General features: G+C 41.5%; 1 protein-coding gene across 1 annotated transcript in view; it reads left to right on the top strand.

Moving 5' to 3' along the window:
• Positions 1 to 14,682, top strand: part of SETX (senataxin) — a 77,093-nt gene that overhangs the window by 56,979 nt on the left and 5,432 nt on the right. The window contains exons 19-23 of the mRNA XM_021709232.1: positions 3,459 to 3,646; positions 4,525 to 4,617; positions 6,174 to 6,338; positions 10,869 to 10,970; positions 13,536 to 13,623. Coding sequence (XP_021564907.1) covers positions 3,459 to 3,646; positions 4,525 to 4,617; positions 6,174 to 6,338; positions 10,869 to 10,970; positions 13,536 to 13,623 — 636 coding nt within the window. The remainder of the gene's footprint in view (positions 1 to 3,458; positions 3,647 to 4,524; positions 4,618 to 6,173; positions 6,339 to 10,868; positions 10,971 to 13,535; positions 13,624 to 14,682) is intronic.

Genomic DNA, 14,682 nt, shown 5'->3' with positions numbered 1-14,682 from the left:
CAAAAAAAAAAAAAAAAAATTAACTGAGTGTGGTGGCTCATGCCGTAGTTCTTAGAAGAATGTTCTTAGCCTGTAGCTACTTAGAAGAATGAGGTGGAAGGATTGCCTGAGCCCAGCATGTCGAGACTATGGTAGCCGTGATGATTGTGCTGCTGCACTCCAGCTTGGGCAATAGAGTGAGATTCCAACTCAAAAATAAATACGTAATAAAAAATAACTCTAAAAACAAGGAATCATCTGAAATTGCAGATGCAGGGGATAAGGGATTGTGAACTCTGCCTGTGGGGAGATAAACACCTAGATGGTGGTTTAAAGACTTTTTATGTTTTGTCATTTTAAACTCACTGAAGTTGTCTCTTAGAATCAGCAGGCAGTAGATGTTTGGAGTAATTTGAAAGACTTAGACTGTGGTTTTGAAATTTAATAAAATGCGTATTTTTTACTGATAACATAGATTATTTATACAAATGTAGGCCAAGCTCAGTGGCTCAGCCCGTGGTCCTAGTACTTTGGGAGGCCTAGCGAGTGGATTGCCTGAACCAATAGGTTTGAGACCAGCCCAGGCAACTTGGCGAGACTTTGTCTCTACAATAAGTAAAAAAAATTAGCGAGGAGTGGCAGCGCACACCTGTAATTCTGGCTACTTGGATGTCTGAGGTAGAAGGATTGCCTGAGCCCAGTAGGTCGCGGTTGCAGTGGCCGGGAGTGTGCCACTCCACTCCAGCCTGGGCAGCAGAGTGAGACTCCAACTCAAAAAAAAAAACAACAAAAAATTAATATAGAGTAGTGGCCTTATAAACAACCCTAGAGAGTAGAGCATTTTCAGAGCATTTGTGTTGCATTATGGAATGAATGCACGAGGTTTTGGTTTTTGTTAGTGGATTTGGACTTTGGAATTGTTCAGAATAGTGCAGTTCTTTGTATGACATGTGAGCACAGTTGCATGATCGTCCTAGGGTGTAGCCCAGAAGCACACCAAGCAAAAAACTGTGTCCATCGGGAAGAACTGCTGCAAGGGACTCAGTTTATGGGGAGCCACCAAGAGAGTCAACTCTGTGTCCCACATTTTTTAATAATGCAGGGTTTTGGGGTTTTTTTTGTTGTTTGTTTGTTTTTTTGAGTCAGAGTCTTATTCTGTCACCCAGGCTGGAGTGCAGTATCATGCTCATGGCCACCACAGCGTTGACCTCCTGGGCTTAGACGATCCTTCTGCCTCAGCCTTCCAAGTAGCTAGAACTACAGGCATGATCTACCATGCCTGGCTTTTTTTTTTAAATAAATTTATTGTAGACACAAGGTCTCATCTAGTTGGTCTCGAACCCCTGAGCTCATGCAGTCCTCTTGCCTCAGCCTCCCAAAGTTCTGGGATTACAGGCTTGAAACACTGCGCCTGGCCCAATGCAGGGTTTTATAAATGTACTGACTTAACTTCTTGAAGGGCTTAGCATAGAGTGAAAAGGGATTGTCAGTGGTCCTCAACTTTACTGTCTACTTTAATGATGTATAAAAACAGCGAAAATGAGAAAACCCATCCATTTGTGGTTATTTTTAGTATTATACAAATAAGCAGACTTATTGAGAGAATAATTACAAAGTTTATTTCCGCAGCATGCTTTTCCGACCACCTATTTTTAGAGATCATTACTGTGTACAGTATAGTAAGGATTTTTTTTTTAAGTGAGAAAGAGGATTTATTGAGAGGACAGAGAAGCTCCCACAGTGGGAAGAGACCTGAAGGGATTGCCCCATGTAGTAAGAATTTTAACAAATTTTGCTGGACATTTGTGTGTGCAGTTATTCATGTTTTTCAGAATATATTTATTGAGTACCAACATAATTCAGGCATTGTTTTAGGTAGTGGGGTTATGACAGTGAGGAAATAGACAAAATCCCTGCCCTCATGGAGTATGCTTTTTAGGGAACAGCAGGCAGTAAATTACTAAAATATGGTATATAATGCTAGAAGGCTTGTATACATATATGTGCTTATGCTTATGTGTATATGGGCTTGATTTTATTTAAAGGTAGTGGAATCATTCTGTGTATAATTGACTCTACTTACTTTTCAGTCAGTAAATAGATCATGGACATCCTTCCATGTCAGAATATATAAATCTGTGTTATTTTGTAGGATGAACTATTTTTTTGCCTGGAAGTAGATGTGTTATGTAAGTCATTTTTCTGTTTCCCCAAAGAGAAGATTCAAAATTAGGTTTTGGGCTAACTCAAATAGATACATTTTGGGGGATATAGATGAGATTGTCAAATGTCTATTAACATTGTTACTTAGTTATACAAACCTATGTAAAATCACACATATAAATAATATGTTAATTAAGAAGTAATTTTGGCCGGGCTCAGTGGCTCAGCCTGTGATCCCGCGCCTTTGGGAGGCTGAGGTGAGTGAATTGCCTGAGCTCGCGGGTTCGAGACCCGCCTGGGCAGCGAGACCTCATCTCTACAATAAATCAAAAAATCAGCCGGGCGTGGTGGCGCATGCCTGTAATTCCGGCTACTCGGAAGGCTGAGGCGGAAGGATCGCCGGAGCCCAGCAGGCCGAGGCTGCGGTGGCCGGGAGCGGCCACTGCACTCCAGTCTGGGCGACAGAGTGAGACTCCAACTCAAAAAAAAAAAAAAAAAAGAAGTAATTTTGAATCTCTGTATGATGCTGACATTGAAAAGTATGTCCTAAGGCCTAACTGTGATAATATGAAAAATTTTCTTCATTTGTCATTTAGATCACTGTTTTTCAGATTGCGGGTTATAACCCACTATTTGGTTTGTGAAATCAATTTAGTACAGGTTGAGCATCCCTAATCTGAAATTGATATACTCTAAAACACTGACATGACGCTCAAAGGTCATGCTCAAAGGATGTGCTCACTGGAGCATTTTGAGTTTTAGTGGGGGATGCTCCGCCTGTAAGTCTGCTTCCTCCGCTGGGATGTAAGTTTTGTGAGACTTGATGACCTTATTCACCAGAGCCGTCTCAGCTTTCCTGATTGTAGGTACTTAGTACATATTATTAGAGAGATGGATGAAGAGACTTGTCTTTAAAAAGCTTATTTACAAGGACATTAGGTACTTCTGCTTATGGGGCATACTCCAGAAATAATTGTTAAAATCTGTTACATTTCTTTGCATACTTTGTTATGAATTATTATCTCTTAGCATCAATATAGCATCAGTTGTAGTCATTCACAAGGTAACATCCTCTCTCATAAGCAGTATGTGGGTTTCTAAATAAAGATAAAATACCTCAATTTATGTTCAGGATTCATGGCTCTTTGAAGATTGGGCCCAGCAACATCTCTTTTCTCTGAATCTATGGTTGTTGGTAATTGTATGCCCCCTGAACCTTGCCATGTATGTATTAGAACTCAGTAATTGTTTTTATAACAGTGGGAAAAGCATAAATAAATTCCTGGAAATTATTGCTCTATTTTCCCCCTTCTCAGAAAGCACAGGAGTATGGCTACGACCAATCAATGTTGGCTCGCTTCTACAAACTGCTGGAAGAGAATGTGGAACACAACGTGATCGGCAGGCTGCCTATCTTACAGCTTACTGTTCAGTACAGGATGCATCCGGACATATGTCTCTTTCCTTCTCATTATATTTACAGCAAAAACTTGAAAACAAATAGGTGAGTCTCCATTGCTTGTGAGCTTATCTGTAGGTTCAGCTGCTTAGGAATAATAGCCATTGAACTGTGCTCTTAAGTCTTTTCATGAAAAGTGTAAAGTGGCCGGGCTTGGTGTCTCAGCCTATAATCCCAGCACTTTAGGAGGCGGAGGCAAGTGGATTGTGTGAGCCCGTGGGTCGAGACCCACCTGGGCAACTTGGCGAGACCTCATCTCTACAATAAATCAAAAATTAGCTGGGCATGGTAGCGCGCGCCTGTAGTTTCAGCTACTTGAAAGGCTGAGGCGGAAGGATCGCTGGAGCCCAGCAGGTTGAGGCTGCGGTGGCCGGTAGCATGCCATTGCACTCCAGTCTGGGTGACAGAGTGAGACTCCACCTCAAAAAAAAAAGTATAAAGCATGAAGATTTAGTAATTTTCTCTTAATTATGAATGCCATCATGTTGATTATAGTGAATGCAGATTTTAAAAATGAAGGGAAAAATATCACTCATATTTATACTACCCAGAAGTAATCACTGGTAACATTTTGGTATATCTACTTCCAGTCCTTTTACTATGCATAGTGTCTTTTTTACTCTTTTTTCAACTTTTTTGAAGAAAAAAGTTGAACAATACTCAGCATAGTATTTTGTGGTGTGCTTTTTTCTGTTTATTATGAGTGACTCTCCAATCATAATTGTTGTATTTTAATGATGAAGCACTACAATAGAAATGAAATTTATTTTGAGCCTTTCACTGATACACATCTATAAAAGAAGGTCCCTTTTGTTCCCTTACTTGCCCTAGAGTCCTCCCCAACATGGAAAAAAGGGTAGTAATAATAATAACATATTTTCTTATATCTTGACTTGTATTCTGAATTGGCTGCTTTTTTATAGAATGACAGAAGCCATTCGCTGTTCATCAGAGTGGCCATTTCAACCATACCTCGTGTTTGATGTCGGAGATGGTTCAGAAAGACGGGATAATGAGTATGTTCTCCTCTTACTTCAATCCCAGTGATGATCCCAGGATTGTTGCATTATTTTCATTCAGATTTGTATTAAAAAACATTTTCTGTATACATTTCTCTGCCTCGCGCCAGGGCACAGTCATCTTCGCTCAGCTAGGTAGATGACTTTTCCTTTTTTCTGTATAATGGGGGTAATACTCCCCAAGGTGGTCAGCAAGCACTCAAGTAGGTGCATGCTGAGAGCGCAGGAGTGAGTGAAACAGACGGAGCCCCATTACAAAATGACTGATCTAATGGGGAGGCAGATCTTAACTAAGTAAGTGCCTTGTAAGCAATTATTCCAGCTGGGTGAAGTTCTGTGAAGGATAAGTACAATGGAATTGAGGTGTGAGGGCAGCAAGGAAGTAGACAGTGGTTGGAGAATATTGGCATGTGAATAAGGGAGGGGGTTCAGGCAGTCTGAAAATGACAGCGAGGAGGAGTGTGGTATTACTGGATAGCAGCAGCATCAGGGGAGCCAGGAACTCTTGTGATGGTGGAGGAGGAGGAGTCTGGAGGCAGCATGTTAGCACAGGTACACATGCCACCTTTGTCATAACGTATGAGGAGATGTAAATTCCGCTTTCATCGCATGAGAATGAGGTGGCGTCGTGGGGCGAGAGTCAAGTGTTAAGATACAGAAGTGGCAGAGGGACATTCACTGAAGAAGTTACAAATACAGAGGCAGTTGGTTGTGGACTGCAGTGCCCAAGGAATTGCGGGGTCAAGACTTGAGTGGGGCCTCTTGGAGGAGAGCGGAGGTTGAGAGGGTAGCCCCGGTGTCTTAGGAGAATGGAAGGTCATGAGAGAACTGTTGACCAGAGACACTTAACTGGGAGGTGGCCAAGGAGAAAGGTTTTAGGGACGGAAGAGCTAGCTGGCTGACAGGTTGTCTATATATTAAGTCTCAGAGTTAGGATGGTGGGTATTTAAGGCTCGCCAAGCGAGACGGATAAGGTAGCCTCAGGAATAAAGGTGTAGGTTCAGTGCACCCCTTGGCGTTAGTGCTTTTGGACTGGTATGGTAATGAAGGAACACGTGTAGTTTGAGGAGTGAGCTGGGAGTGCAGGATGTGAGACCAGTGAGGACTATGGTGAGGACGTGAGCCTGCTCGGCTGTGTAGTATGTGGTGTGCGTGACCAGTGGTCAGGAGTAAGGAGAATGGAACATAAGATAGTCAATTCTCAATTCACGTTAGCTGTTTATATTTCGCCTCTTTATTCTTACGCATAATATTGCCAACTACTATTGCTGTCCCTGTTTTAACAGGTGAAGAAATTGGTGCCCAAACTTCAGTTGATTCCAACTCTTTTCTCTCTGCAACATCATGTTTCACTGGGCAGTTTTTTTCATCTTTATTTCTGTGAGCAATGTTAATGGTCATTATAACAGCCTCTTTGAGTCTCCACAGCTTTTTGATGCAGCCTGTCTGCCTGCCCTTTGCTATGATGGGAAACAAACTAAGTGGAACTTAACTTAGTGATTAGACTGCCATTAATTTTGATATGTTGTGTTTTCTTTTTCCATCTTATTTAGCTCATATGTAAATGTTCAGGAAATAAAACTGGTGATGGAAATAATGAAGCTTATTAAAGACAAAAGAAAGGATGCTAATTTTCGGAGCATTGGCATAATAACCCATTACAAGGCCCAGAAAATGATGATTCAGAAGGAGTTGGACCAGGAGTTTGATAAAAAAGGGTGAGGTATTTTTATAAATATTTCTAGTTTTCCTGTTGAATTAGAAAGAAGAGAGGATATAGAAGGAAGGAAGAAGAGGAAACTTGACTCCAGGAAGTGGTCTTAAACCATTCAAGTGGTATTACAGCAGAGGGAAACTGGGATGCTGGCTTTCAAAGAACTGTACTGTGTAGGTACTGGGGACACTTGTGACCCCTGTAGACAGGGTACCTCCTGGCAGTTGAAATGTCAACATTAAGCTGGGCTCGGTGGCTCAGCCTGTAATCCCGCGCCTTTGGGAGGCTGAGGTGAGTGGATTGCCTGAGCCCACGGGTTCGAGACCCGCCTGGGCAACTTGGCGAGACCTCATCTCTACAATAAATCAAAAAATCAGCCGGGCGTGGTAGCGTGCGCCTGTAATTCCGGCTACTCGGAAGGCTGAGGCAGAAGGATCGCCGGAGCCCAGCAGGTCGAGGCTGTGGTGGCCAGGAGTGGCCACTGCACTCCAGTCTGGGCGACAGAGTGAGACTCCAACTCAAAAAAAAAAAAGAAATGTCAACATTATATTTGATAGTGAAATTAAGACTAGGAAACTTTCCAGGTCTTTTCTCTTTACTTCTGTGACCTGTTTTTTGTTTGTTTCATTTTGATTTTTGAATTAAAAATAATATACATATCTTCCCTTCTGTTAATTCTTTTTTTTTTTTTTTTTTTTTTGAGTAGGAATCTCACTCTTGTCACCCAGGCTGGAGTGCAGTGGCACAGCCACCGCAGTCTCAACCAACTGAGTTCAGGTGATCCTTCTTCCTCAGCCTTCCAAGTAGCTGGAACTACAGGCACATGCCTCCATGCCCAGCTAATTTTTTTATTTATTGTAAATACAAGGTCTCACCAAGTAGTTGCCCAGGCTGGTCTTGAACCCCTGAGCTCAGGCAGTCCTTTCGCCTCCGCCTTCCAAATTGCTGGGATTACAGGCATGAGCCGCCACACCCAGCTGCCTTCTGTTAATTCATTATTGACTTATATATATGAGTACCCATTTAGTTTGATTTGCTTCATTTTTACTTATTTTCCAACCTGGAACAATTTTCAGCAAGAGATGGTTAGATGAACTTTTAGTCTTAAACAGCACAAAGTACTACCTTGTCCTCAAAGAGCTTTAGCTACTTGAATATTTTCAAAGATCCCTGTGAGGCAGCTCAGCGTGGCAGGTTTTTGTTTTGTTTTTTTAAAACTGAAATCTCTGATTTGGAAGATGGAAAAATACACTTGGACCTTCTCAAATCCACCAGTTGCTTGTATTCATACCACAGCTCACTTGGGTAAGTGGTCATGGCAGAATAGTAAGCAGATTGCCCCACATACAGGTAGGTGAGACAACTTAATTCTTGGATAGTTGACTAAATCCGGAAAACCTTCCTAATGGTACCATTTGTTCCAGAGTTCTTTTGATACTTAAGAAGGGAAATATTAACTAATCCTTGTGCAGTCTTTGATTCCAAGTATTCGTGTCTACAGCATTGTAGAGTTTTCTTCTGTAGCCATTGTTTGATGGTGCGGTGACTGATTGTACATACTCCAAGCAGAATTGAAAACATGAGAGAGTCTCCTTTCCTAGTCAGGGTTGGTGATAGCCTTCTCGTTTCCTGCCAAATGGGTTAGGCTAGACTTTTAACCCTGGTGGTAGCACATGTTCTTGAACAATTTCAGCGCGATTCATGGCGTACTCCTTCTGGCACTTTTCCAACCTCATTAAGAGGCCAGAAGTAGATGGGGTAGAAAGTGATGCCAACCCAGGGAGAGGAAGCTGCCAAAAGTGAGCACAGTGCACACGTTCTGGGACTTGGCACCCGGGTGGGGATTGACTACCCTAACCTGCTGAGCACCCCGCACTTTTGGAAACCTTGCTTGGGCAGTTGTATAACTTGTTAAACTGAATTCTAATTCTAGCAAGAGTACAAGTCACATTTCACTTGGAATAAATTAGTTAACCCTTTTATTGCCTTTATGTGTAGAATGAAAAATCATGTTTTTGTCTCCTTAACTCAACAATAAAATTAAAGATTAAATATTAGAAATTCAATACCTCAAATCTTCTTTATTTAGGAATAGACTATAAAAATTGAATCTAGAAAAAAAAGGAAAATCAGACCTATAACAAGTAGAGAAATGTGGTTAGTAATGCAATAATTCCCAATGATAAAAGCCCAGGACCAGGCTTCACTGGTGAATTCTACCAAATATTAAAACAAAGAGTAACACCAGTCCTTCTCATACTCTTGCAGTAAGTAGAAGACCACTTTCAAATTCACTTAATGAAGCCAGTATTACATTGATAACAAACCCAGGAAAAAACATCACAAGAAAACTACAGACTCCATCCCTTATGAATATAGGTGCAGACATTTTCAACAAAATAGTGGCAGCCTTAATTCAGCTTGTTAAAAGGATTATACATCATGACCAAGTGGGATTTATCCCAAGAATGCAAGGTTGGTTCACCATAGGAAAATCAATCAATGTGATACAGAATAAAGCAGGAGGAACCCACATAATCATCTCAGTAGATGCAGAAAAAGCACTGGACAGAAGCCAAATCTCTTTCATGATTAAAAACATTTGACAAACTAGGAATACAAAGGATCTTTCTTAACCTAAAAAAAGGCATTTATTTATGACAAACTCATAACATTATACCTGATGATGAGACTGAAAGCCTTTCCCCTACGATCAGGAAGGGTGTTTGAAATTCTTGCTACTACTTTTCAACATTGTATTAAAGGTTCTAGCCAGGGAAAAGGTTCTAGCAAGGAAAACGAATAAAAGCCATCCTTATTGGAAAGAAAAAAGCAAAACTTTCTTTTCATAGGTGGCATGATCTTATTTATAGAAATCCTAAAAAAAATTTATACAAAGAAACTATTCACGCTAATAAACAAGTTTAGCAAAGTTGTGGAATACAAGCTCAGTATGTAAAAGTCTATGGTATTTTGATATAACTAGCCATAAACAATCTGAAAAAGAAAAACAGTTTTATTTACAATGAAAAAGTATCAAATACTTAGGAATAAATAGAACCAAAGAAGTGTAAGATTTGTACACTGAAAACTGCAAAACATTGCTGAAAGAAATTAAAGAACACCCACATATGAAAGGCCATCTGTATATACATGGGTTGGAAAGCCTTGTGTCGGTAAGGAGACAGTACTCCCCGGATGGATCTACAGAATCAGTAGTCACTATCAAAATTCCAACTGCCTTTTTAATAGAAATAGTCAAACTGATGAAACCATAAGATTTATAAGAAAACATAGGTGTAAATCTGCACGACCTCAGATTAGGCAACAGTTTCTTAGGTGACACCAAAGTACAAGAAACTAAAGAAAAAAATAAATTGGACTTAACAAAAATGAAAACTTTGGTCAAAAGACATTATCAAAAAAGTATAAGACAACCCACAGTATAGGAGAAAATATTTACAAAGCATATATCTGAGTCTCCTATCCAGAATCTATAAAGAACTCTTACAATTCAGCAATCAAAAGACAACTCAATTTTTTAAATGAACAGAGAATTTGAATAAACATTTGTCAAAAGATATATAGACAGTCAGTATAAGAACATGCAAATGTGATCAACACCATATGTCTTTAGGGAAGATCCTACTTTACAGCCACCAATGTGGCTACACAGGTAGTATCCCTTATTCAAAATTCTTGGGGCCAGCAGTGTTTGGATTTCGGATTTCTTCAGGTTTCGCAATATTTGTAATATATGCTCAACCAGTTGAGCCTCCCATTTTCATTGAGTGTCATGTTGGCACTCAAAAAGTTTCAGATTTTGGTGCATTTTGGGTTTCAGATTTTTGGATTTGGGGTATGCAACCTGTAATAAAAACAGACAATAACAAGTGTTAGGGGGATGTGGGGAAATCAGAACCATTGCTGGTAAGAATGTAAAATGGTGGATCATTGTAGAAAACAGTTTGATGACTCCTCAAAACCCAGTAGTGTCATTCCTAGGAATATACCAGAAGGAATGTTCATAGAAACATCAGTCAGAATAGCCATAAAGTGGAAATGATTCAGATGTCATTATGAATGGATAAATCAGTTGTGATATGACCATACAATAAAATATTAATCAAACAAGGAATGAAGTGCTGTTAACATGCTGCAGCATGGAAGAACCTTGGGAATGTTATGCTAAGGGGAAAAGCCGGTTACAAAGAATCAATTTAGAATTCCATTTATGTGAAATTTCCAGTGGAGACAAAGTAGATGTTGGTTACCAGAGAAAAATGGAGACTAACTGCCAAGATACCATTTCAAAAATTTAATGCCCAGGTGTGGTGGTGCACACTTATGGTCCAGTTACTTGGGAGACTGAGGCGGGTGGACCACTTAAGCCCAGAAGTTCAGGTCCAGCCTCAGCATCTCTTAAAGAAAAAAAAAGTTAAAAAATAAAAAACTACTACTTTATAAATGATGATTATTTAATAATTATCTTTTTCCAGTAAACATGTTTCTCTTTTGTATATTTACAAAACAGAACAGCAGCAGAAGTAGATACTGTGGATGGCTTCCAGGGCCGTCAGAAGGACTGTGTTATTGTTACATGTGTCCGAGCAAATGCTGTGCAGGGCTCAATTGGGTGAGTAACTGTCCTTGTTGCTTTTTTACTTGTTTATAATCCAGAATTAGGGTCATTACCAATCACTGTTAAAGAGCACCATTATTTGCTTTATAAATTGTCTTTTGCAAAAGACAAACTTGGGCTGGGCGTGGTGGCTCAAACCTATAATCCCAGCACTTTGGGAGGCTGAGGTGAGGGAATTGCCAGAGTCTGTGGGTCGAGAACATCCCGGGCAGCTTGGAGAGACCTCATCTCTACAATAAACCAAAAAATAAGCCAGGTGTGGTAGCGTATGCCTGTAGCCCCAGCGACTTGGAAGGCTGAGGTAGAAGGATCGCCTGAGCCCAGCAGGTCGATGCTAAGGTGGTTGAGAGTATGCCATTGCACCCCAACCTGGTGACAGAGTGAGACTCCAACTCAAAAAAAGAAGAAAAACTTGGAAGTATATCATGAAGGTTTCTATTTTAAGTTGTAAAAAAGACCCGCTGTTGGCTGGGCTTGGTGGCTCAGCCTGTAATCCCAGCACTTTGGAATGCTAGGGTGAGAGAATTGCCTGTGTCCGCAGGTTTGAGACCCGCCTGGGCAACTTGGTGAGATCTTGTCTCTACAATAAATCAAAAAATTAGCCAGGCGTGGTAGCACACGCCTGTAGTTCTGGCTACTTGGAAGGCTGAGGTGGAAGGATTGCCTTGGAAGGGAGCGTGCCACTGCACTCCAGACTGGGAGACAGAGTGAGACTCCAACTTAAAAAAAAAAAAAAAAAAAAGATCCACTGTTAGGTCTGCTTTTCTTGGTGTCTTGAATGTGAACCTGTTATTTAAAAAGAATGAAATAAACGTTTGGATTAAGTGTACTTTGAGGGCACCTTTTACCCATGCCTGGTTTGTGTTATAATGGGTGGGCTTTTGTCACTTCTGGCTCTGATTTCCTGCTTTGGCCAAGTGTATTAAGCTTATCTATGGTCTTAACTACTTAAGATGCTAAGGACACTTATATAGGTAAGTCTCTGGGCCCAAGACTGTTAATTTGAATATTTCTTCTTTCTCATAAAAAGCAGATGGAATTTACAGACTGTAAGTTAGTTTAGTTGTTTTTAAAGAAGATGCTTATTTAAGTGACCCCTAGGTTGGACTACGTATACAGATAGAGGTCAGTTATCTCAGAACTGTGTTATTAATAGTCAATTCTTCCCCAATTAATTTGAAATTTCACTTTTATAACAGTTCTGTTCCTGAGCTCCTTTCTGATCTGTTGAAATATTTGTTTGTGCATTTCTGCACCAGTTCTGCAGTGTTTTAACAATCTAAATATATTTACTTTATGAAGTAATTGAGGTCAGGCATGGTGGCTCACACCTGTAATCCCAGCACTTTGGGAGGTGTAGGCGACAGGATTGCCTGAGCCTAGGAGTTCAAGACCAGCCTGGGCAACTTGACAAAACCTCGTCTCTACAATAAATCAAAAAATTAGCTGGGTGTGGTAGTGCACACCTGTGTTTCCAGCTACTTGGAAGACTGAGGTGGAAGGAGAATCACCTGAGCCCAGTAGGTCGAGGCTTCGGTGGTCGTGAGCATGCCACTGCACTCCAGCCTGGGAAACAGAGTGAGACTACAGCTCAAAAAAAAAAAAATGAAGGGCCGGCTGTGGTGGCTCAAGTCTATAATCCCAGCACTTTGGGAGGCTGAGGTGAGAGGATTGCCTGAGTTCAGGGGTTCAAGACCAGCCTGGGAAATTTGGTGAGACCTCATCTCTACAATAAATCAAAAATAAACTGGCTGTGGTAGCATGCACCTATAGTTTTAGCAACTTCAAAGGCTGAGGCAGAAGGATCGCCTGAGCCCAGCAGGTTGAGGTTGCGGTGGCTGTGAGTATGCCACTGCATTCCAGCCTGGGCAACAGAGTAAGACTCCAACTCAAAAAAAAAAAAAAAAAAAAAAGAAGTAGTAATTGAACTAGTATGGTATTTTTAGAATATTTTTAAGGTTTAAAGGTCATACTGTCTCAATAAAATTCTCTGTATCTCATCCAGGTCCAAATAGGAAATTGATAGATAAAGGTGTCACTTTGAAGAAAAGCTCCAGGGGTTTGGTTTGTTGATGTTTTGTTTTGTTTTGTTTTGTTTTTTTGAGTTGCCCAGACTGGAGTGTGGTGGCACACTCCCGGCCACCACAGCCTCGACTGGCTGGGCTCAGGTGATCCTTCCGCCTCAGCCTTCCAAGTAGCCAGAACTACAGGCATGTGCTACCACGCTCAGCTAATTTTTGATTTATTGTAGAGGCGAGGTTTCGCCAAGTTGCCTGGGTGGGTCTCAAACCCACAGGTTCAGGCAATCCACTCGCCTCAGCCTCCCAAAGTCCTGGGATTACAGGCTGAGCCACCAAGCCCGGCCTGTTGATGTTTTTAATGGGAACTTCTGGAACAGGTGCCCTGTGTTGGGACACACAATGAAAAAGCACTGCGACTTTTAAAAAAGTAGAAGGAGCATTGGCAAAGCTGGCTAAAGCACTGTTTGTGTCTCACTCACATGGGTATGTTAACTCATCCTATGGAAAGAAGTGACTCTTTTTTCTTTTTATTGCTTAGATTTCTGGCCAGTTTGCAGAGATTGAATGTCACCATTACACGAGCCAAATACAGCCTGTTCATACTCGGACATTTGAGGACCTTGATGGTAGGTACCAGAACTCAAAGGTTTGCCCATTGTTACTGTTAATGAATTGAGTTTTTGTTTTTATTTTCCATCAAAGTAATCCATTTTCTGGGTTACAAAATAGTGGTGTTTACATCTTCCAGCACCTTCTTCCTAGGAGCTTTAGTGGTGCAAAAACCAATCACCCTCTTTCAGTCCAAAACCCAGGTATCTACACTAGGCTTTCAAGATGACCTTTTATTTTATTTTTATTTTTATTTTTTTTGAGTTGTAGTCTCACTCTGTTGCCCAGACTGGAGTGCAGTGGCCGCTCCCGGCCACCACAGCCTCGACCTGCTGGGCTCCGGCGATCCTTCTGCCTCAGCCTTCCGAGTAGCTGGAACTACAGGCGTGCGGTACCACGCCCAGCTGATTTTTGATTTATTGTAGAGATGAGGTCTCGCCAAGTTGCCCAGGCGGGTCTCAAAGCTGCAGGCTCGGGCAATCCGCTCATCTCAGCCTCCCAAAGGTGCAGGATTACAGGCTGAGCCACTGAGCCCGGCTCAAGATGACCTTTTAAAAACAATGTATCATCCAGGCTCGGTGCCTCAGCCTATAATCCCAGCACTTGGGAGGTCGAGGCAAGAGGATTGCCTGAGCTCAGGGGTTCGAGACAAGCCTGGGCAACTTGGTGAGACCCCGTCTCTGTAATAAATCACAAAAACTAGCCTGGTGTGGTGGCGCACATCCTAGTTCCAGCTACTTGGAAGGCTGAGGTGGAAGGATCGCCAGAGCCCAGAGGGTCAACGCTGGGGTGGCCGTGTGTATGCCACTGCACTCCAGCCTGGGTGATGGAGTGAGACTCTGACTCAAAAAAAAAAAAGACCAAGGTACTGCATCATAGGATTGTTAAGATGGTGTGTTAAACCCACACATGTCAAGTGCCAGAGCAGTGCTGGGCACTTTGCAAACACTCAGTAAATGTTGCTGTCACTGACCCGGCTTGATGCAGAGCGAGTGGACAGGTGTGTGTGTGCTTGGATCTGCATTTTTTTTTTTTTGAGTTGGAGTCTCACTCTGTCACCCAGACTGGAGTGCAGT

Source organism: Carlito syrichta, unplaced genomic scaffold (assembly GCF_000164805.1).
Source record: "Carlito syrichta isolate Samal-C Ts95f unplaced genomic scaffold, Tarsius_syrichta-2.0.1 Scaffold169335, whole genome shotgun sequence".
Taxonomy (NCBI): Eukaryota; Metazoa; Chordata; class Mammalia; order Primates; family Tarsiidae; genus Carlito; species Carlito syrichta.
Note: the sequence above shows the minus strand (reverse complement) of the source record. Positions and strands in the feature narration are given on the sequence as shown.